This window comes from Orcinus orca, chromosome 11 (assembly GCF_937001465.1).
Source record: "Orcinus orca chromosome 11, mOrcOrc1.1, whole genome shotgun sequence".
Lineage (NCBI taxonomy): Eukaryota > Metazoa > Chordata > Mammalia > Artiodactyla > Delphinidae > Orcinus > Orcinus orca.
The window spans coordinates 88,745,015-88,768,875 of NC_064569.1; the positions used below are offsets into that span (position 1 = coordinate 88,745,015).

The window sequence follows — 23,861 nt, forward strand, 5'->3', positions numbered from 1 at the left end:
CTGGGCAAGACATGTAGGAAGAAGAGGACCAAATCCTTCCCTCTGCTTATTATGAACTTTAGTATAACTGGCTTTAAACTAATTTTTACTAAAGGTATGCCAAGTGCTATTCTAAGGCATTTAATTCTCAAAAACGCTATATGAAGTAATTGCTTTGCCCCAATTTACAGATGAAGAAACTGAGGCCCAAAGATGGTACGTAACTTTCCAAGAGGCAAATAAGTGGCAGAGACAAGATGCAGACTCTGGCTGTCTGTCCACAGAACCCAAGTTTACCATTAATCTTCCATTGCATCGGCTGGATCAGATTAACACCCTTTCCAATTCTGAGATTCTCAGATTCTCTGATTTCAGGACATTATAAACCTGTTATAACCCTCCTAAGTTTGTCAAACCAATTCTCGGTCTCTATGACTACAAACCTAATAATACTTTAGGATACTTTAGGACCAATACTTTAGGATACTTTCGGATCAATATTTAGATCAAGCTGGATTATTATAAAGAAAAGACAACAAAATGAGTAAAACCTGCCTTTACCATACATTTACCATATTATTTTCAGAACTGACCCTGAAAGGCAGCTCTGTATTTGTCAGACTCAGTCATTTATAATGTGTTAAGATTTTGGCTCCATATGCAAGTGCTAGAAACCATATTAAAATAAAGGGTTCTTCAATTCAAAAGTAGCAGAGATGCCAAGCTGATTTCAACAAGTTGAGTTCTTACTGGGCAGGGGCTTGATTCTTACCCATAAAGCAGAAAAGAGATACAGAGGACAGACCAACATGGAATAAACTGAGTCTCCAACAGGCTGGCCTGAAAGACCTAGAGAGAGTACTGAGTTGGAACACTTGCCAAAAAGTCAAGGGTCATCCACACCAAAGTGAGAAGTTGTTGGGCCTGGGAGTGAGTACAGGGGACGTTCTCCCGAGGCCACACTTGATGGCATGCACACAGCAGCACCCTTAAGCGTGGTTCCTGTTAAAGCCAGAGAGGCACCATCCATCACTGAGGAAGTGGGGGGTAGGATGTGACACGCCCGTGCTCCCCGAGAGCACAGCTCAAAACTGAGAGGACAGCACTTCTCGCTGCTCTTGGCTGCATTTCCTCATTCATCTGGAGAGCCTCCCGGGAAAAGAGGGTTAAGAAGGGAGGCCAGGTAAATTAAAAGCACCTGCACCGATGGTTGCACACAATTAGAACAGCACTCCCCTTAAAAAGGCAGAGGCTCCCAAACCCTGTCGGTCCAAGAGACCCTTTGTGATGGCAGAGGGCCTCATGGACCACCTACCCCCGCCAGCCAGTCGCCACTTAAAAGAAGATGGGGAGAAAGAAAAACAGCCCATTAGACTGAATGGGAGGCACTTAGATGAGACACCAATGAGGTGATGTCTGGCTTTTTATTACCATTAGTAAATTACTTATGCATGCCAGGAACTAAAATAGAGACGTTGTCTTATTGGAAACCCTTGGGATAAGCCTAGAGACCACCAGCCATCCAGGGCCTGTGTACTCTGAGAACTGGGGGATAATGGGATTCGGCAACACCTCGGTGCCCCCTCCCACCTCCACCAGCTCACATGGTTAGCAGTTGTCTCAACAGATCCGGGCCCACATAATGCTCGTGGACTTGACCTGGAATAACCAAGTGGGTTCAGCCTCTGTTACATTCACACCAGTGGCTCTGAGCGCATGCTTACAAAGGAGGCACGATAGCTATAAATGGCACCTGCCTGCATCAGAGGCCCTTAGCCATGAACTTGTGAGGCTGCATTGGGAGACAGCATAGGATAATGGTTAAGAGGAGATTCCCCTGCTTGGATGCCTACCTCTGCTATTCGCCAACCGTGTGGCCTTAGGCAAGCCACTTAATCTGCCTAGGCCTCAGGCTCCTCATCTGTAAAATGGAATGGGAGGTGTGACTGGATGGATGGGAAGGCTTCTCGGGGAAGGCACCACCCATGGCTCAGACAAGTGAGGAGCAGGTGGCCTCGTCTCTGAAGTGAAGACCCTGGGGTAGGTAGGTCAGTGACCGGCCACACAGTGGCCTATTAGGGGAATCCGATCCCACAGCCCAAATGACAGCATGTGTTCTGAGCCCTGGTCCCCCTCTCATGATATTCCTTCTGCCCACAGATGTACCGAGGCTTCACCAAGATGCCCCACGTGCAGTACATCCACACAGAAGCTTCCGAAAGTCTCTGTGGCCTTAAGCTAGAGGTCAACAAGTACCAGTACCTGCTGACAGGTAACGGCCAAATCCAGCATCTAGGCCAGGGTTTGGCCAAGGTCCACTGTTCCTTCACTTTAGAGGATGAAGAAGGAATGGTAGACCCAGCAGTGTTCTCAGGACTTTGGCGATGAGCCCACTGACTTATAAGGAATATCTAGTGTTGAGTCCATCTTGCTTGACCAGTGGTGGGAGCTTGAAGTTCCTACAGTGAGGCTGGATTTTAGTCTCCGCTCCACCACTGACTCTGGGGAGGAAACCTAGTTTTGCCTGGTTTTGCAATTTCTCAGCTTTACTGTAAATGAAAAGAAATTGCTAGTACCTATTGCTCTCCACATCTTAGGACAACCTATTAGGTCCGTCTTTGAAACTCATCCACCTTTACGCAGTCAACGTAGAAAGGAAAAAACAAAAGCAAGATCAAAAAGCCATTGACACGGGAAGAGAATAGTTGGTCTCTGGCCCCAGCTCCAGTGCTTACTGGGTTTGGGACCTTCTGCAAATCGCTTAACCTCTCTGAACTTAATTTTCTGTATTTGGAAAATGGGAATACAACTCATCCTAAAAGGTGTTGGGGAGGATGAAATAAAACCATGGGACTGAAGAGTACGTAGCACAGTTCCTGGCCTAAGGGGGTTACTCAGTAGGTATGAATTCTTCCTCTTCTGGCTGGGTTCTGGACAAAATAACCCCCGCTTGTTGTCCCTCTCCTCCTCTAGGCCGTGTCTATGATGGCAAGATGTACACAGGACTGTGTAACTTCGTGGAGAGGTGGGACCAGCTCACCCTCTCCCAGCGCAAGGGGTTGAACTATCGATATCATCTGGGTTGTAATTGCAAGGTAAGCCCCAGGGAGAGCAGGCAGGGGAGGTGCTGGCTTGCAGCCCCAGAAACATCAGCTCCTACAGTACTGGGCACTGGGCCGTGAGGCTGGGAAGGGTGTGCATGTCAGGCCTGAGCAGAGGGGCAGGTCCGAGAAGGAGTGGTGAGGAATGTTGCACCAGGCTGAGCAGTGAAGAAGGCGAGGAAAGAATGACTTTCTGCTGTAATATGTGCTGCCCACTTGGCAGCTGCCGGGGCATGAGGGCTCTTCAGCATCCTCGGCCCCTCCCGTGGCTCAAGGTTGTGGCAGGTACAGGGTCCTTACGTTGGCAGGTCCTGCCCAGCAGCCCCAAGTGGGTTCACCTAGGCAGCTGACGCACTGGTGGCCCCCGCCCCAGGTGGGCAAGCTGGCGCAGGACTGCTGATACCACTTGCTGCAGAGGGTCACTCTTCAACCTGGCCCAACTCCTTGACCCAAGCACAGGGTCAGGGCACACAGCCTTGCTGCTGTGGGAGGCAGTTAGGCCATTCTCTCAGTTAATTCTCACAACAACTCTGCCAAATGGGACAATAGTGATTATGACTAGTACAGTTTTAATTGTCCCCATTTTGCAGAGGAGGAAACAGAGACCTAGAGAGCTTAAGTAGCTAGCCCTAAGTCACACAGCTCACTAAGTCTGATTTCTAGCCTAGGGCAGCTGGACTCTACAGTGTATGCTTTAATCTTTCTAATTTCTCAATTCCCTACAACAGCTGAGAGCTCCCGCCTTTGCCTGTTACCATTTGAGAGGGAAAGCACTCCCAAATGTCTAATTCTACCACTTTCTGGCTGTGTGACCTGGGGCAAGTTACTTAACCTCTCTGAGGCTCTATTCTTTGTAAAAGGGAGATAAATCTGTTATGAGAATTAAAGAGAATAATATAGAAGCACTTAGCAGAATGTCTGGTACACAGTAGGTGCTCAATAAGTATTGGTGAGTGTTATTTATATTATTTTCACTAAGGGAGTGATGTGGCTGGGCTCCACCTGCAGTGGTCCCAAGTTCTGAATCCAGTCTCAGGCAAGCATCAGGCCTAGGTCCACCACAGCAGGCTCCACCAACCTTTGGTTGTTATCTCACTGCAGATCAAATCCTGCTACTACCTGCCTTGCTTTGTGACCTCCAAGAACGAGTGTCTCTGGACCGACATGCTCTCCAATTTTGGCTACCCTGGCTACCAGTCCAAACACTATGCCTGCATCCGGCAGAAGGGTGGCTACTGCAGCTGGTACCGAGGATGGGCCCCCCCGGACAAAAGCATCATCAATGCCACAGACCCCTGAGTGCCAGACCCTGCCCCAACTCACTTCCCTCCTTTCCCACTGAGCTTCCCTTGGACACTAACTCTTCCCAGATGATGACAATGAAATTAGTGCCTGTTTTCTTGCAAATTTAGCACTTCGAACACTTAAAGGAAAATCTATGCTGTCATATGGAGTTTATTTGGAACCATCCTCCTGGCCCCACCCTTCCCTTTCTTTTTGGTTTTGACATCACCCATTTCCACCTGGAAATTTTTGGTGCCATGCCGGAAAGAATGAGGAATGTATATTCTTCTTTGTGATGATATAATCTATATTTTTTTAGGAAAACAAAAATTGAAAAACTACCCAATTTGGGCATTGTAATACCTACCCTTCTTTCTTCTTCCCCATCTCACCATCTCCCAGACCCTCCTCCCTTTGCCCTTCTCTTCCCCCTTCCCCAGTACATAAAGGACACAGACAAGGAAGCTGCTGAAAAGCCAACTGTTTCAAATCAGTCAAGGGCAGCAAGCAGATAGACTCAAGGTACGCAGAAGATCTTATACACCAAGGAGATGCTACTGCATGTCCCCACCAGACTATGTCTGTCTGTGTCTGCACGTGAGAGTGAGGGAGGGGAGGAAGAAACTGCAAGAGGGTCTGGATGATGCAGTACACACACAATTCCCCAGCCCAACGATGCTTGGGTTGACCAGATGTTTCTGAGTCTGGAGCAAGCAGCCAGGCCAGAATAACAGAACTTTCTTAGTTGGTGAAGACTTAAACATCTGCCTGAGGTCAGGAGGCAATTTGCCTGCCTTGGACAAAAGCTCAGGTGAAAGACTGAGATGAATGTCTTTCCTCTCCCTGCCTCCCACAAGATTTCCTCCTGGAAAACTCTTTAGTAGATTTGGCCAGGAGCTTGCCTTTATGTAAATTGGAGAGATACAAACACAGTACACTATCCACAGATACAGGACCAGTAGATATGGGTAGAGAATACTATTTCCAAAGTAGCATTTATCTCACCTAGGGGGATGTGTTTGCATACACATTTGCATATACCCACATGGGGACATAAGCTAATTTTTTACAGGACACAGAATTCTGTTCAATGCTGTTAAATACACCAATAGTTTAATCTCTTCTATTTTGTTGTTGTTGCTTGTTTAAAGAAAATCATGACATTCCAAGTTGACCTTTTTTTTTTTTTCATTTTAATTAAAATTTGAAATTCTGAGCACCCTCAGCATCCCTCTAATTGGGGTCATCTGACCTCTGTCCCTCTCCTTTTCTCCTGCTTCATGTTTGGGGCCTTCGTTTAACTGCCTTACTGGCTTGGCTCAGATGGGAGATGAGAGTGAATGTGGGTCAGGGGCCTGGGCACAGGAAGGAAAGCTGCAGTGCCCTGCCTTGGCTAGATGACCACCTTTCCTGGGTTTGGGGACAACTTGCTCCTCTTCCTCCAGCTTACTGGTGGGTGAATGCCACCTCCTGAGGTCCTCAGCTCATAAAGTTAAAATTGGTGGTCATTGGGAAAGCCTTACTCTGCAATCAGCTGTAGGGTTTTTGCTGTGTTTTTTGAAGTAAAACTATAATATAAATTCTCTGATTAAATAAAATTATTTTAAGTTTTAGTGTTGAAAGTGAGATGCCAAGAGTAGGTGATAATGTATATTTTACAGAATTGGGGATGGTAGGATGGTTACATTTAACATGATTGCTCTGTCTCTTTTTTCAGATTATGGGTATTTATCCTGTATTAGTATTTGTATCTTCAGTTCATTCCACTTTAGGAAACAGAGTTGCCAACTGAAACAGGAGAAAAAAAAAAAAGAAGCAGACAATACATTGTAATGTCTCGCACACAAATGCAAATGCCCAGGCAAGGTGTTTGGCAGGACCCCAGTGCAGGAAGGCAGTACAGGCATCCGGTTTCCTTGGGATTGATTTCATTATCTACCTTTCACCTTGTGGTTGTGACATCTGGCATACAGGAAATGGGGATGGGGGGGGCAGGTGGGGGGGGTGGTGCTTTGCTCTCTCAATGGGGCAGCGTGAGCAGGAGAAGCTGAGGTCAGCAGGCCAGTGGTTTTTAAGGGGTGAGCCCCAGACTTGGTGTTTTAAGATTTTCTTTATTTGGACCTCAAAGTCCTATAAGGTGGAACCCCTAACCCAACCTGCACAAGTGCCCTCCCACAATTGGGCATTAGTGTGACCTCCATGAGGCATCTGGCTATTCTTGGTCCCTGGTGGGGTCATCTCCACTCACACAAGGAGGGGCTTGAGGTGAGGCCTGAGCATGTGTCACCTGAAGTTTCCCTCTGAAAAGTTGGTGGAACCACAGTCCCATCTGCCAGGCCCTGGCAAGGAAAACAGCAGGTCCTGAGCAAAGAAGGGTCCTTTGCAGAGTGATGTCAGAGGGCGGTTTTTGAGCTTTCTATAAGCTATAGCTTTGTTTATTTCACCTGTTCACTTACTGTATAATTTAAAGTCATTTATGTAGCTGAGACACTTCTGTATTTCATTCATATCGTGAACGTTTTATTTTGCTAAATCTTATGTCATGTGTAGGCTGTAATATGTGTACATTGTGTTTAAGAGGAAAAAGAAAAAAAAACAAAACCCACACGCCGCCATTTTCCTGAATCAAATTCTACAGTGGAACGGAGGGTAAATACTTCTACTGCGCAGGCAGCTAGACTGGCGAATTGGGGAAACTAGAAGGAACTAGCACTAGAGACTCCTCCAGACTCCTCCCTATCGGCATCCTTGTGGCTTTCTGGACTAGGAGGGAGGAGAGAAAAAATAGCAAGTACATTCACATCCTTGCTCTGAGGCACCTGGCCCTGGGCAGTCTGCTGGTCATTCCCATTCCCTTCTCCCTCTAGTCCGTTTGTCCACCCCATTGGGAAGCCACGATTTCTCCTAAAAATCCAGGGCTGTGGGACCTGTGATTCCAAGCTCTCTTGGCCTCCTCTGGCCATCTCTTCTGTCTCCCTATCCAAAAGCACCACACCCAGGCTCTCACCTTTCAGGCCAGTGCTCCATCTGGCCAGGGTAGATAATACTGGGAGACTCCTGTGCTTTAGCCTTACCCAGCCCCAGACCCTACATCATGGCAATCAAGCCACAGCCCATGAGCACCATTTTTCATACCATGGTTCTTGAGCAATTAAAAAAACAAATGACTTATTGGAACAGCTGTCTCATAGGAACTGTGGTCCCCAGGAGACAATACCCTCCCCCCCCGCCTCTGCCCTTCATCATATGCTCAATGATCAACAATATGGATTAACCAAAAATGACACCCAAGTGTTTGGCTCCTGGCTGCCAAAGTAAAAATATCACTAAAATAGTTTTACACAAGAAAAACACTTAAATTCTGACAGCAAAAGCAAAACAAAATGGGGGAGTGCTGGGGAGACAGATACCAACAGCTTCCAAATTGGCTCTTGGGAGACACGAGGAGGGCTCATACTCCAAGGGGAGGGGCTTCGTAAATTCTCCCATGACCCCCACCTTCCTCCTTAGCCGGTCTGCTGTCCTGAGACCCAGAAGTGATGGAGAGAAACCAACCAGAGAAAACCCTGTTTGGAAGGAATGTATTTGTTGCTAAATTTTGTAGCACTGTTTACAGTTTTCCTCCATGTTATTTATGAATTTTATATGCCGTGAATGTATATTGTCTTGTAATGTTGCATAATGTTCACTTTTTATAGTGTGTCCTTTATTCTAAACAGTAAAGTGGTTTTATTTCTATCACACACCTGATAGAGTCTCTTGTCTCCTTGTGTCCTGACTGCCATTGTGGGTTATAGGGATCACAGAGGGCCTTGGAAGCCAGGTCCTGCCTGCTTTGGCTCCTGGTCTGTGCCCACTCCCCTCCCTCCGCTCACTTCTACAGCGTGGACCCACCTGCCCCAGTCAGGTGCATTTTCAGGAGCAGCATCCTAGCTTTCCTCCTGGCTGCTAATCCAGCCCTGACCTTGCTCCCTGATTCTATGGCCAGGGTTCTCCCTAGTTCTATGGAATCTGGATCAATATCGAATTGCCTATTAGTGGTACAGGTGTTCCCAGACTGGGCCCCTGACTTGGCCTTCCCTGGTGGGAAGAATCTTCCTAAGAATCTCAGTCTGGTGGAAGTGGGAGGGGGAGGGGGAGGCTCAAACAGCAGTCCTTGATGCCAAATGCCTGCCTGAAATTCCGAGTAGGGCTTGGCCTAGTTGGGAATGCCAGGAACTCACTACAGCCAGCCAACGCCTCCCAGAACTACAGCTGGGCCTGTCACCCTCAATGGGCTGGGCTGGCTGCAGACCCCTCACCCAACTTTCATCCCATTGTTGACAGTGTTCCAGGGTATGGCTCTGCCCCTATTTTAAAGCTACTCTATTTTGAGCACCTATCATATGCCAAGCACAGCACCCTATACACATGATCACATTAGATCTCAACAACCCAATGAGGTAGTTCCACTGTCATCCATGGTTTTTGGCTGAGGAAGCTGAGGCTCACAGAGACCCAAGACCTAGTAAGTAGGCAGAACTGGGATTCAAACTCAGGCTGGTTTGAGGATAAACCCTGCATTTTCTCCACGGTGTTCTCACTTAGTTGGAATATGCTGGGTTGCACATGCCCTTCTTATTCCAACCAGTACATCCTGGATTCTATGACTCCTCTCACTGCATCACATATAAGGGAAAGATAATCAATGAGAAATGTTTCTGCCTGGTTAGACTGTCCCCTACCTGGAGACACCTATCAGTGTCTCCAAACAGGATTGTCAAGCTCAGCAGCCTAAGCTTGGGATTCTACAAGCACAGCATCATCCTCAGCTGAGATTACTGAATACCCTATTAACTCTCTTGTTCCCCAAGACTCACATTCCTTGCAAGGCATGCATGGGGCCACGGCCCTGCATTCCTTTGTCCAGTTTAACAAGACCACCGACCATGAAAGCAGGCATGTCACGGGCTATTTCCAGCTGCCCAGAACTCTTGATCCAACTTCTTCTGGCCGCAGGATGAAGAACTCTCCACCTCATCCCAAAAGATGTTCACCTTTCCCACCATCCAAATGGGAGGCTATCCCACATATTCCGAATGGAAGGCTATCCCACATACTCTGAATTCTCTGGGAAGCTCCAACCACTTCCCAGAGACAACCTTGAGTATATTCAAAAGCTGGAATGCGAAGAGGATGCACAAGGAAACTGCCCTTTGACGATCAATGCAAACAAAATATTACTGCTTTTATTAAAATAAGAGTTGAAACCAGGTCCTGCACAGGGCTCAAGGGTTCAAGGTAACATCCAACCTTTGAAACATCTTTCACCTTTATTATCAACCTTTGGTTCCAATATGCCAGCTCAAGTTGTCCCGATTTGCTGAAAATTCCCAATGTCCCAAGGAATGCTGTCCATCTTTGTCATTTGCTCTACTGCCTGAATTTTACCTGGAGACCTGACCCTTCTCCTAGGAAAGCCAGGTATTCCTATAGGATGTCACAGCTCTTCCTTAGAGCCTAGGTGGTCAAGGAGCAGCCCCTGAGCCCATCTCCTCCATTCAAATGGACTAAGTACATGGACAACTGTGTTTATGCCATATCACAAAAATAAGCAGAGTAAAAAAGGGCACTCACCATTGGCTTATGGTTGGGGAAAAACGTTTGCTCCACAAGCGGGAACTTCTCAGGACCCAGGGAGTGGAAGATCTTAATGAGCTGAGAGAACTAGGGAAGAATACGAGAGAACATTGGTCAACCGTTGTTACCCAGTATGTACCAACCCCTTCATTCCCGCCAGGTCCACTAAGTTCTGCTCAATCACATTTCATAAGCATTTTCTACACTCTTAGCATTTCACACAAGCACAAGCTGCTGACCTTCATGCCATGTTCCCTGCCTGCAATGCCCTTCTTTTTTGAGAGGCATTTGTGTAGTAGTTTATGGTGTAGACTCTGGGTTCAAATCCTCTACCACTTACTAGCTGTGTAACCTTGAAAGTCATTTCAGATTTCTGAGCTTCAGTTTCCTCATTTGTAAATGGAGAAAACAAGAGATCCAACCTGACAGGATTGTTGTAAGGATTAAATATACAGTGTATTAAAAGCAAGCCCTGCTCCATAGGTACACCTGAATGTTGGCTATGTTAGTAGTAAGTATTTTCTCTGCTTTTAGAAACCCCACTCATTTCCAACAGCACAAGCTGCATCCCTTCCACACTGTGCTCCCCCTGCTTCAGCGCTTCCTAGTTTTGCCATGGAGATAGTTACTGTCTCCAGAGCTAGTGGATAAGCTCCTGAAAAGCAGACCTCAGACTTATAGTCTCCTCTATCACCCACCCTACTCAGCACCCTGGGAGTTCATTCTGTGCCCAGCACTGTGCCTTAATATTGGGGCAACACACTGAACACGTAGACCAGGCCGGGAGGAAAGACTGCCTGTGGGCAGATGGTTGGGATAATAATGTCTTGCTGGAGGGAAGCGAGGGGGTTATGGGACCTGGAAGAGGGACAGAGTGGGGGTGAGGATGACTCCCTGGAGCAGATGACATAAGAGAAGGAAGAGGGCACTCCAGGTGTGCAGTGAAACAACTGTGTGCTGGAGACACTCAGTGGCTGCCATGGCTGTGGCCTTGGGTGCAAGGGACAGTGAGAGAGGAGGCTGGAGAGTGATCCATCACAGACCACCAGGAGCCTTAGAGGCCAGACAAAGAGCTGGGAATTCACCCAGAAGGCAAAGGGGAGCTGCTGGTGAACAAAAGCAGGGAAGAGAAAGGTAGACACTGATCACGAAGAAGAAATATGCTGCAATGTGTGGCCTAACGTGGATGCCCAATGGCTAGAAGAGGAGCTAAGTCTTGTGCCAAACTTACTTTGGGGTAACTCAACACTAAGAGCTCACAAAGAAAGAACAGGTAACTTAGGAACTTTCGGCATCAGGCCAGGATTGGTCTGTAGATTCTTGAGCTGTAACCTGCAGCTGTGGTGCAACACGGTGTCAGTTTAGTGGGCTCGAGGGACCTCAGAAATATGGAAAATGATGGGAGGGTCCCTCATTCTACAGATAAGGAAACTGAAGTCCAGAGAAGGAGAGTAATTCCATAATCAAGCAGGAGTTTTGGATATGCCCAGCTTCACTACCTCCTACTGGCTGCATGAGCCTCAGTTTCCTCATCTGTACAATGGAGATATTAGAAACACCTACTATCAGGGTGGTTCAAGGATTAAATATAATATGCATGTGAAGGGCTCAGAGTGCAGTTAGTGCTAATAAATGGTAGTTGCTACCATGACCATGACTATGTGGGAAAACAAGGAAGGTGAACTAATACTACCTAGGACCTTTCTGGGATGTTGCAGGCCTAAAAGCTTGGTTAGGGAAGAATGAGAAGGAGACCAAAGCCTTGGTAACAGTGGTCAAAGACTATCTATATCTATTAAAGTAATGCATGTATGCATTCAATAAATACTGAGTGCCAGCTCTGCAGAGACCTCGTTCCTAATACTAGGGACAATAATAGTTGTTACCATTTTTTGAGTATGTACTTAATGCCACCCACCATTCTAAGTACTTTACATGTATTAAGTCATAACCCTACCAGGAGGGCCCTATTTTTATCATCCTTTTACAAATATGGAAAATAAACTCAGAGAGATCAAGCAAGTTGCACAACGCTAATCAGCTCATAAATGGAGAAGCCTGGACCTAGGCAGTCTGGCTCCAGAGCCCATGTTCTCAACCACTGCCCTACCACCAGGAGACCATGCAGAGAGACAAGAAAAGAAGAGATGAGATGGCTAAGAGCTTCATAGAGCACATCCTACATACCCCCCAACCTCTACATTTCCTCTTCCCCTTCTCTGCTTTGTTTTCCCCTTGACACTTATCATGTCGTATTAAATATTTGGCATGTCTATTAACATACTTCATGTGCCCCTGCTCACTACAATGTAAGATCTGGGGATTTTGGTCTGATTTGCTCACTGCCATGTTCCTAGAACTTAGAACAGTCCCTGGAACATAGTAGGTGCTCTGTTTGTTGCATGAATAGATTATTTCAAGTAGGGGAGCTGGATAATACAGATGAATGAATAAACATATCATTCTAGGTGGAGATAAGTATTTGGGGAAAAAATAAAGCAGGGTAAGAAATTTGAGAGTATTTGGGGAGTGATGGGGTGATATTTTAGGAAAAGTCTCTCTTACAGGTAACATTTGGATGGAAAGGCATATCAAATGAATGAATATGAAACTAATGAATAAAAGTGGGAGAGGAATCGAGCATTAGGGACTGAAGAGAGATGACTTCAAGTTTGGGTTTCACCCCTCCCTGGCTCCATGACCCTGGGGAGTTCCTTAACAGCCCTAAAGCTGATCTTCCTTTTCTGTAAAATAGAGTAAGGATGCTCACTTCACATGATAGCAATAGCGTGAGCACCAGGCAGCACAGATTTCTAGTATATATTAAGTGCTCAATAAACAGTGCTGACCTTTAAACAAAAATGATGACATGCTCAAATATTAATAAGAGCAGTAGGGTACCCCCTCTCACCACTAATATTATTATAACATAACACTGTATCATAATATGCTATATAATATCATTAGGTAATAACTACAAGAAGGAGTTTGGGATCTAAGTTGTTTATTCAGTTGCTTTAAAAAGACTCCTTTTAGGGCTTCCCTGGTGGCACAGTGGTTGAGAGTCCACCTGCCGATGCAGGGGACACGGGTTCGTGCCCCAGTCCGGGAAGATCCCACATACCTTGGAGCGGCTAGACCCATGAGCTATGGCCGCTGAGCCTGCGCATCCGGAGCCTGTGCTCCACAACGGGAGAGGCCACAACAGTGAGAGGCCTGCATACCGCAAAAAAAAAAAAAAAAAAAGACTCCTTTTATTACTGGGCCTCCATGCTGGGGAATGGGTCCACTTCAGGGCTGGGAGGCCAGCCACGCCTCCCCCTTCATTCCAGGTCAGCCTGGCCCAGCACCTACCACCCAGGGCTTGCTGCAGAAGTTGTAGACGGAGTAGAGGGAGTTGACGGCAGGCAGCCCTCCATACTGGAGGCCGATGACCAGGCTGCGGTAGTCTTCACCCAGGGCCATGCTGTAGGCATGCTGGCGGACAAGGATGAAGTCCGGCTTGAAGGATCTGCCAAGAGAGGGGCCGGCAGCAGTGTTACATACCTTGCATTGATGGAACAATCAGGGCAACAAGCCACAGCCTGCTGGGGATAGCGCCTCAGTTCAGAATGCAGATGGGGTGTGGGAGTATGGATGAGGAAGCTCAGATGCAAACACACAGCAACTGAAAAGTAAAAGGACTGAAAACAATTCATACTTTCTTCTATTCCTTTTTAAGGTTGTTTTCTAAATTTTCTATATTGAACAACTATTTCATTTGCAATTGGAAAAAAATGTATCAAACAATTCAGTGAATATACTGTGATTTTACTAGGCACTACGGTGGATGCACATGTTACTGAGTCGTCACAACTGCCCTGGGATGTGGGTATTGCTGCCATCAACTCCATCTTACAGATGAGCACCCTGAGGCTCAGGAAGATCAGGTCACTTCCGCAAAAAGACACACTGCAGGTAAGTGGCAGGGCCAGGTCTGTGTAGCCTCACAACCCTGGATCTCAACGATGGTGCAACATGGTTTTCTTCTCATATATCTCCAACGGTGTCATGTCCCTTTCAAGTAACAACCTCTGGAAAGCAGCAAGAGTACTGATGTGATGGCCAAGAACATGCCAGGCTCTTTGCCAGGTCTCTCTGGAAATAAGATCCTGATTAATGCTCACAAGCAAACCTGGGTAAGGTTGGGACTATTTCTCCACCTTACAGATAAAAACACTGCAGGTCAGAGAAGTTGTGAACTTCCCCAAGTCACAAAGCTTGGAAGCAGGAGAGCCACGTTTGACCTCAGGTCATCTGGCTCCAAGTCCACACGCTCTTCCTTTCATCACACGGCTCCAGGTGGATTCACACGTTGTTTTATTCACACTGCCAAGGATCCACCTGTTTCTGGATTCCTCATTTCTAAGTCACACAAGAAAATCAGACTCACGGTAGGTAGGTGGTTTATACTTAAAATGGTGTGATCCATCTGGCTCATCTAGAGTCAGACACTTAGCTTCAAATAAACTTTAGTTCTTTAAAATAATTCAAATATAAATTAAAATGACTCTCAAAGGGAAAAGACTTGCCCCCAGGGAAGACACTTTTTGAATCACTCTGAGCTTGGGCCTTATGGGGCTTGCCCCAGGGGCTGGCACCCAGGAGCAGGCGTGTAACAAGGACGTGTTGAAGGAATGAATGATGTACATAAACATCACCTCCTGTTCCCAAAGGAAAGGGCAAGGGTCTCCCCGGCTAAGTTGTAACTCGTCCTGAGGGCGGCCACGTGGACGGTGACATCTGGGTGTGGGTGGCATTTGCTCATGGAAGCAGTCAGTGATGTCACTGTGGTTAGGGTTGGCGTTGGGCTAGAAGCTTGGGACCTGCTATGCCTACAGTCCTGTTACATTCTTAGAGGTGAACCAGTTCCACCAGTGCATTTTACAGATGCGGAAACTGAGCCCTGTCGCCGGGCAGTGGCATGTCCTGGGTCACTCAGCAAAACCATGGCACAGCAGGAGGTCGCACCCACTTCCCTGCTTTCCTTCTGCTCTCTGCCCTCCACTTTACAGTGTCTTACAGCAACAGAGATGGAAGGCGGGATGAAGGGATGTGTGTGTCTCTCACAGGAATCTGAGGACCAAAGGGAGCACTGACTTGTAAGACAACCATTTTCTACATTTATCTGATTTTTAAAATAATATATGTTCATTGTGGAAAAAGAGAAAAAACACCCTTGGAAAACACAAAGAAGTAAACAAAATTACCTGTAATTCTCAACTCAGAGAAAATTCTAATAACCTTTCTATGTGTTTCCTTATATGTACATTATGATCCACTAACCTATTTTCATATATATAATATGCATTCACACTCATAATTGACTTCCTGTTTTCTGTTAATTATGATTTTGCTATTTTCCACATATTGCAGTATATTTTCCCTACCAAAATATCTTCAAAAATATCATTTCTAATGGCTACCTAATAATAGTGCACCGAATGGATATACCATATTAAGCCAATCATCTATTATTATCAAGTAGCCTCTTTCCAATATTTCACACATGCACATCTTTGCACACAAATCAACCTCTTCATTTAAAACTATTTCCTTAAGATAGAGTCTGTGAAGTGGGATCATTGGGTTAAAGGGTATGAACTTTTTTAAAGGTGCTCAAAAGAGTACCCCTTTTTAAAGGCGCACAGCACCACAGCACCTGACAGCAAGCTCCTCACCGCAGGCTCACCAGCACAGCGGTCTTTAAAAAATACATTTTTCAATTTATAAACCATTTCCCCCAAAAGATACTCTGCACTCCACTGCTGTTTTAGTTCTCATTTTTCTGATTTTAGTGAGATCGAGTACTTTTATTAACCATATGCATTTTCTTTTCTGTAAAAGTTTGCTCACATTTTTCCCCATTAAAAAAGAAATGGGGCCTCCCTGTTTCCTCATTGATGTGAGCTCTGTGTTAGGGAGGCTGCCCTTCATCTGTCACACTCAGTAATGTTTTTACTAGTTGCTTGCCTTTTTTTTTATGGCTGTGAATCTTAAGAAAATATGGAAACACATTTTCCATTCCCCCTGAGTCTTTTCCTTTTGATTTCTCTCTCTGCTTTGATGCTCCGAGGGTCCTCCAGGGCCCCGGTTCCGACAGCACGATGCCCCCTCTTCCTGGCAGTGTAGTTTCCCTCACAGACAATGGTGCTAGCACACTTGGTGCCTCACTAGGGCAACTTCACTCTGCTCCAGGAGGAAATAAAGTCTTGTGCTGGGCAGCCTCCTAGTTTTTCACTGTTTGTGGAGAACTCATAAGAACACAGCCTGGGGGTGGGGGTGGGGGAATCTGGCTATCTAGAAAAAGGAGGTGCCCTTCCCAGACCACCTTCCAAGAAGAGTATCCGATGGCCTGTCTTGGGATACTCTGACCCCAGCCCCAGGTATTATGGTGCTGTCTTTCCAGGCTGTCTAGAGCTCACCTCTAAATCAGATCTTTCTTACTCTTTGAAATAAAGTAGTGGCCACCTCCTATTTGTCTTCCAGGATTTGGGAATCTACCTCAAGCTTCCATATTCCAAGTGCTCTTTTAAAATTATACATCAACTCCATGCTCAAAACCCTCAGAAGTCTTCCCTCTTTCTGATGACAGATCCTCACCTCCTTACCATGACTACAAGGTCCCTGCCCACCTCTCCATCCTCATTTCTACTTTATCCCCTCCCTCACCTCCACCCAAACCACACTGACAACGGCTCCTCCCTCTAATTCTCAACCTTGATGCTCTTTTCCCAAATTGTTCATGGGTGCCTCATTCTTATCACTCATTGGCTCAAATTCATTTCCTGAAAGACACCTGTCCTGTTCGCTCTATTGAAATTTTCCCCAACCCTCATACTGCCCTATTTTCTTTTCTTCACACCTCTTATGACAATTGTATTTCTCCTGTTTATATGTTAAGTTGTTTATTGTCTGTCTCTCCCCTCTAAAGATGTCAGCTCAATGAGAACAGGGGACCTGCCCAACTTGGACAAAATAGGCCTTATCAATATTTTTAAATGAACGATCAAGTTAATGAATTCATGTACACATGAAAGAATGAGTGAACACGAAGAGGAAAAAGGAGTGACCTCTTTCCTTGTGGCCCTGGAGAAGAGAATTAGGATTGATGGCCAAAGTAGCCAGGAGATAACATGTGGCCCCTAATAACCAGGGGGGTGCCTTACAAGGTAATGAGTCCTGTGTTCCTGGAGGTATGTTAGCATCACCAAGAAGGTTTTAACCCCAGAGAATGAAAGTCAGACCCCATGACTGCTTAAGATTCTCAGACACAATATGTGAGAAATAAACACTCTCCATGTGTAATGTATCACTGCCAACCAGGCATGTGTCACAGTTCAAATTCTGCCACTGGTTGATGCACAGAATGCACAGTGTCCTTCCAGACAGCCTGGGATACAAGGGATTTGCATGGAAAGCAGAAAAGTTAGTGACTCCAGCACTTAGTTCCTCCCTCCATACCCAGCACCCAAGGTTCTCTATCCAGTCAGGGACACATCCTGCATGTCACCCCAACACCCAAGGATGTGGTCAGTAGCTTCTGGGCCTGACAGCAGACCAAGCATCCCTGTAGAGGCTGAGATCCTGAGATGACTGGGACACAATTCCTGCTTTCATGAAACTCACAGTCCTAGAGGAGCTGGGTGCAAAGCTAAAAGATAAGGATTCGCTAAAAGAACAAAAGAAAAAGTGAGTGAGTGAAATAACAGAGGCATGTATGAAACACTAAGGTGGCCCTCTGTCTGGGGAGGGTGTGGACGAGTGTGTGCTGGCTGGGTCATGGAAGAAAAGTAGGGGTTTGTCAGGTGCACAGGGTTTTAAAGGTTTCCAGGTAGAGGGAATGGCACCTGCAACTGCATGAACGAACCCCTGAAGTGGGGGGTGTAATAGACTGTGCTGGTTTTGTTTTAGCTTCTCAGTAGCCTTCTTTTTGGGGGGAAACAGACTCCGTGATAAAGTCCTCTCCAAACAGAGAACCACATTTCCCTGGGCATTAACTGGTCTAAGGATTGTGTTGCTGATGTAAAATGGGCCCGTCGCAATCCTCTTCTGAGGGGCCAGCTAAGCTGGAGTGACGTCATGTGGGGCTGATGAACACCGTTTTCCTGCTCCATGGAGGGATCCCACCTGTACCAGAAGTGCCACTAGGAACAACACAAGGAGGGAGACAAAAGCCTGCCTGCATCACTTAGCCCCTGGATCCTGACACCAGAGCCATCTTTATCTTCTGAGTTATGTGAGCTATTGTCTCTTTTGCCTACACTAGTTTGAATTGGTTCTGGCGCTTCCCATCACTATTGCTCTGACTGATACTGGGAAGAAGTGGCAAAGTTTGCAATTGGTTGCACGGCAGGAGTATGAGGTCTGATAAGGTGGTGGCAAGACATGAGGCTATAGGTAGAAATTCCCAACAACTCTCATGACCCCCTCCTGCTCTTCTGTCTCCACAGACCCACTGGTCCCACACCCTGTGTCTGTCATGCCTGAGCAAGAAGACCTCCTTCAGTCCCAAACAAGTTGGCACATCCTGGCTGGAGGCTGTACTTGGGTTTTCCTGTTATTTAGACTTAATATGAGCTATATTATTTGGGTTTCTGATCCCAGGTCTTTCTCAAAAGTGGCAGTCGACACTGGAGAGGAAATCAAAGACAACATATAATTAAATGGTAGAGTTGGGACAGGTGACGCATTGCTCGGAGATTATTAGGTGATCCAGGCAGCGTCAAGAGGTAGGGGCCAAAGGCTGAGTGACTTTTAACCACTGGAGAAGTGTAATAATTCCCTCAATATGCAGAAGCCTGTGGTGGCAAGAAAACATTTTTGGCTGGGCTTTGCCTGGGACCTAAGCTAATAAGCAGAAGCCTCATTATTCTCAGCCACTTGACTACTATTTTGTAACAGTCCCCTGTTCCCGGGAGAGCCAGGCTGACTAAGGGTGACAATGTTGCTAATTTTGGTCACATGTTTACCCATCACACTCAGACCTAACTCCAGCCACACCTGGGAAGGCTCTGGACTTCCTGACATCTGAGTCCACCAGCAGAGACTTCAGGTGTCCTTGTAACTTCTCCACATTTCTCACAATCCTTCCCCATTCCCCTCCCCCTCTGAAAAATTCAACCTCAGGTACCAAATCTGTGGGAAGGAGACCAAGAGAACTGAGGAAGCCCGCGAAAACAGGTGTCCTGAGGAAAAGGGGAGGGGGAATGGCCACACTCCTGAAGGCTTAGGGACCATAACCTCCAGCAAGGACAGAACAGAGGAGATGTGCACACTTGGCAGACGGAGGGCTTTGAGTGGGTGATGTGGAAGGACTTTGGGAATTAGCGATGCTTCCCACCAGTCTGAGGACTGCAACAAATTAGTCCAGGCCGAAAAGAAAGTAGGTGGCAGCCAAGCAGGAATCTGGCGAGAAGCAGACAACAGGATGCTGCAGTGAGGTCTGGGGGGCCCGCACAGCAGCTGCCAGCTGCACGGCGTGATGACGGTGGGGAAGGGGCCCGGCAGGGTTTATGAACAGCCAGGCTCTCTGATGAATCCTGGGGCTCTCTTTGTAAACTACTAGGAGGTTAATAAAACACAGACACGAGTTGCTGGAGGAAGTAGGCTTCCTTGTCTCCCTTCTCAGCCTCAGAATCTCTGTCTCTTTACCCTAGTCTCTTCCTTCCCTTTCATTTCAGAGAAGGAGTCCTTGCTGCTCCATCCTCCTCCTCCATCACCCTGGGGATCCCACATGTTATGGGTTGAATTGTGTCCCCCACAAAAGATACATTGAAGTCCTGAGCCCCATTACGTGTGTGTGTGTGTGTGTGTGTGTGTGTGTGTGTGTGTGTGTGTGTGTGTGTGTGTGTGTGTGTGTGTGTGTGTGTGTGTGTGTGTGTGTGTGTGTGACCTTAATTGGAAATAGGTGTTTGCAGATTTAATCAAGTTAAGGTGAGTCAGACTGGAGTAGGGCAGGCCCTAATCTAATGACTGGAATCTTTATAAGAAGAGGTAAATCTGGACACAAACACAGAGAGGAAGAGGAAAATGCCATGTGATGAAGGAGCCAAAGGTTGGAGTGATGTGTCTACATGTCAAGGAACATCAGGGATTACTGGCAACCAAGAGAAGCCAGGAAGAGACAGGGATGGATCCTCACCTAGATCCTTGAGAGGGAGCATGGCCCTGCTGACACCTTGATCTCAGACTTCCAGCCTCCAGAACCGTGAGAGAATACACTTCTGTTGTGTACGTCGCCCAGCCTCTGGTACTTAGCTACTACAGCAGCCTCAGGAAACGAATACTCTGCACACCCACAATATTTCCTCTTTCTAGCAGCTTCCTGGCTTTCTTTGTTCTTGTGTGTATCCATCCACAGACCCCTCCCCACTTCCCAAAACAACAACCCCGACTCCAACAATAAGAAAACCTGCGCTTCAAAGGTTGAAAATGAATGACAGTAATGTTCATATTTACGTAAAAGAGTTAACAAATCAACAAAAAGAATAATGCATGGAGATTTGTTTGGAAGGATGTTCACCACAAATGCTAAGCTGGCTATCTCTGTAGGGTGGGATGGAAAATGGGGGTTTTTACATTCTTCTTCAGACTTTTTGGTACCATCTGCATTTAAAAAAAAGAGCACAAAGCATTTTTACAACTAGGAAAAAACAATGAGGTTTATCTTCATTTTGGAAAAAAGCGATAAATCTAACAATGATGTAACATCATGGAAAACGCTTATGGGACAATTTCATGTGACATAAAACAATAGAAAAGAAAATCTGTGTAATGACTAAAGCACTGTAAAAATGATAGGCCTGGAAGGGGAGCGGGAACATTGTTAATTTGTTAAGGTGGTGAGGCTGCAGGTGATTTCTTTCGTTTTGAAAATTTCCTTTTTTGTTATCATGTGGTTTGGGCAATAACCAGAACTTTTGATTGGCATAAATAAATAACTGAATGTAAAACAACCCCCTTCACTTGGCCTGGCAGCCATAACTAGCCATTCCCCCACTTCCTCCAGTTGCTACTGTCTGTGCCTGCTAGCCCCAATTCCCACATACCCATCTCCATCTCCCTCTGCATCTGGCTGCCATTCCCCTTTCCACCCTAGTGAAATCACACTGAGATCAATCCAAAACGCCAAACTCCAGGATCAAATGGACTCTGCTATGCCCTCAATTTCCTTGATTTCTAATAACAGCTAATGTACAATGAGCCTCTATTCTAAGCCCTCTGCATATCTTCAATCAGTTAAGCAGCTGTTATTTTCATCCCCATTTTCCAGATAAGGAAACTGAGGCACAGAGTGGTTACGGAACTTGCCGAGGTTACACAGCCGTTGTTGGTGGAACCACGAGTCAAACCTGGAAGCTGTTGGCTCTAGAGAAGGGTTTCTCACTCTTTGCACTATTGACCTTTGGACCTGGATAATTCTTCCTTGTGGGGGCTTGTCCTGTGCATTGTAGGGTGAGGCACATCCCTGGCCTCCACCCAACAGATGCAGTAGCACCTCCATGCCCAGCTGTGACAACTAAAAATGTCTCTAGACATTGCCAAGAGTCCTCTGGGGGGCAAATTCACCCTGGTCCTCGTGGCCTCTGTAGCATGATCCTCATCGTCTCTGCCCTAAAGACGCTCTCCCCTTGCTTCCCAGCTGCTTCCTCCCGGCTCCTCACTGTGTCTTCTCCCCCACTGTGGCTCTTCTCCAAGGCCCAGTGTTGGTTCCCTGCCCCATGAAATCGCCTCCATTCAGTGGGTTCACCCACCTTGTCCTCACAGGCAAAGGTGGAACAGAGCACGTCCTCTGCACCAGGAGTCATTTTTAGGCTTTTAATTACGTTAATCTTTAATCCTTACAATGACCCTATAGGAGGGAGATTATCAATAGCCTTATTTTTCAAGAAACAAAGGCACCAATAATCCATAAAAATATCGAATCGCTATGTTGTATACCTAAAACTAATATAATATCGTAAGTCAACTATACTTCAACTGAAAATAAATAAATAAAGTAAATAACTAAATAATAAATTTAAAAAAAGAAACTAAGGCACCGAGAGATGAAGCACAACAAAAACAAGGTCCTCATGAGACCTGAGTGCTTCAAAGCTGATGTACATAGCCAGTGTGCTACCAGCACCATCCTTATCACCTCAGATTCACTGTGCCTGGACCCTAAGTCATCAGCCTCCCCCAGTGTGGATCTCCTGACTTCTGTTAAGGCACCTCCCATGCCCCCAGGAACCCAGGATCTGTCACCCTGAAGTCATCTGCGATTCTTCTCTCTGACCCCCTATGTAGGGAGCTGACTTCCCGCTCCAGAAGTGTATAGGGTTTCCTCCTACACTCCCACTCCCCACTCTCACTCTGGTTTTCCCTCCTATTGCCTCATGCCCAGGACGTCTCAGCACACCCTTAGCTCCTAAGCCCTGGTCACAAACCCCTCCTCTTGCTCCTCTGCAGCACAGAATCCAGACTGCTGAGTGCTGAGTGTGACGTGACCCCCCTGCCTCTGTCCCCGGATTCCCAAGCTAAATGCCAACAGGGCCCAAGCAGGTAACATCAGGCTAGGGGAGCGGCCAGTCTTTTCTAGCAGTGTCCTTGGTGGTCTTCTTCTAACACATACTCTGTTTCCAAATTAAACACGGGAATATTCTTCATTTCCACAATGTTCTCTCCAACCTTTTTTAGGAGCAGGCACGTCCCCTACTCTACCTTTCATTTTCCCACTTTTGATAACGACTTGAGCGCTAGAAACATTTTGTCTTCCTGTAGGAGAGCACAGCCTCTATGACAGACGGCAGCTAACGCAGGCCTCTGTGGAGAGCTGGGAGAAGTGGGGACTGGTGAAATGGAAAACAGCCTAAGCTCCAGACGTTACGGCCTCCTAGGGACGAGGTCCCAGGTAGCCCTAATGCCTTTCTAAAGAAGCCCAAATCTGGATATTTATAAGAAATTCTCAGTTACTTAAATGCTGATGGCTCATTCAAAAATTTCTAAAAATCACCATGCACCAAAAATAAATAAAGCAGGACTGCTATGGGAAAAACTCCAATGAAACTCAAGGCTGCACCTATAGGGGGCAATTGTGACCAACTCCAGCATATGGTGGCCACATGGAAATACTTGGTCCAGTCTTACCAAATCCTCTGATTTTCAAATGTAGCCAGAAACCTGCCTTTTATATGAAATCTTTTTGTGTGAAATCTCTCCTTTTAAAAAAATATGGGACCACATTGTGTGTACAAACCAAAATTATCTGGACGGGGGGATGTGGCCTGAAAGCGGGCAGTGCATGTTCTCCAACTTAGGGGGGGAAGGTCCCTCTCCCGCCTCCACCCTCATCTACATCCCACTCCTGCGCTAATCTTGAAATCCTGCTTCCCTCCTGCCACTCTGATGTTCAAAATCCTCCAGCAGCCTCACTGCCTACAGGCGGGAGTTCATACTTCTTCCCCTGGGGCTCAGTGCTCCCCAGAAAGTGGCCTGGGCCTCCTCTTAGCTCCGACACCTCTGTGCTCCTAGGACGACCTTCCGCCCAGGTCCATGGTCCTGCTGACCCCACGCTCATCTTCCATCCATTCATACTGCACTCTGTCCACACCACTCCCCATGCTTAGGAAACTGCCCTTCAAAAATTCCAACTCAAATCCCACTTCCTCACAATTTCTTCCCATCCTCCATTCCTGTCACCTTCAGGGTGTCTGGCTCATGTGGAAATTCCTCACACAGCATCTCCTGACAGCTCACGAGTTGTGGTCTCCTACTTAACTTTTCACCTGTCCCAGGGTGCCTCCATCTGGGGGCCGGGTTCTTGCCTTGCCTCTCAAGTCTCCTCTCCACGTTGCC

At 46.7% G+C, this 23,861-nt stretch overlaps 2 protein-coding genes across 3 annotated transcripts in view; one reads left to right on the plus strand and one right to left on the minus strand.

Annotated features, from left to right (window-relative positions):
- TIMP3 (TIMP metallopeptidase inhibitor 3) overlaps positions 1-8,107 on the plus strand; it is a 57,177-nt gene extending 49,070 nt beyond the window's left edge. Inside the window, exons 3-5 of the mRNA XM_004269402.3 lie at positions 2,140-2,251; positions 2,953-3,074; positions 4,182-8,107. Coding sequence (XP_004269450.1) covers positions 2,140-2,251; positions 2,953-3,074; positions 4,182-4,379 — 432 coding nt within the window. The 3' untranslated portion in view covers positions 4,380-8,107. The remainder of the gene's footprint in view (positions 1-2,139; positions 2,252-2,952; positions 3,075-4,181) is intronic.
- SYN3 (synapsin III) overlaps positions 1-23,861 on the minus strand; it is a 461,812-nt gene that overhangs the window by 290,467 nt on the left and 147,484 nt on the right. For both annotated transcript variants that reach the window (XM_049694415.1, XM_004269401.3), the window contains exons 5-6: positions 13,338-13,494; positions 9,981-10,070 (exon numbers count right to left, since the gene is read on the minus strand). In XM_049694415.1, coding sequence (XP_049550372.1) covers positions 9,981-10,070; positions 13,338-13,494 — 247 coding nt within the window. The remainder of the gene's footprint in view (positions 1-9,980; positions 10,071-13,337; positions 13,495-23,861) is intronic.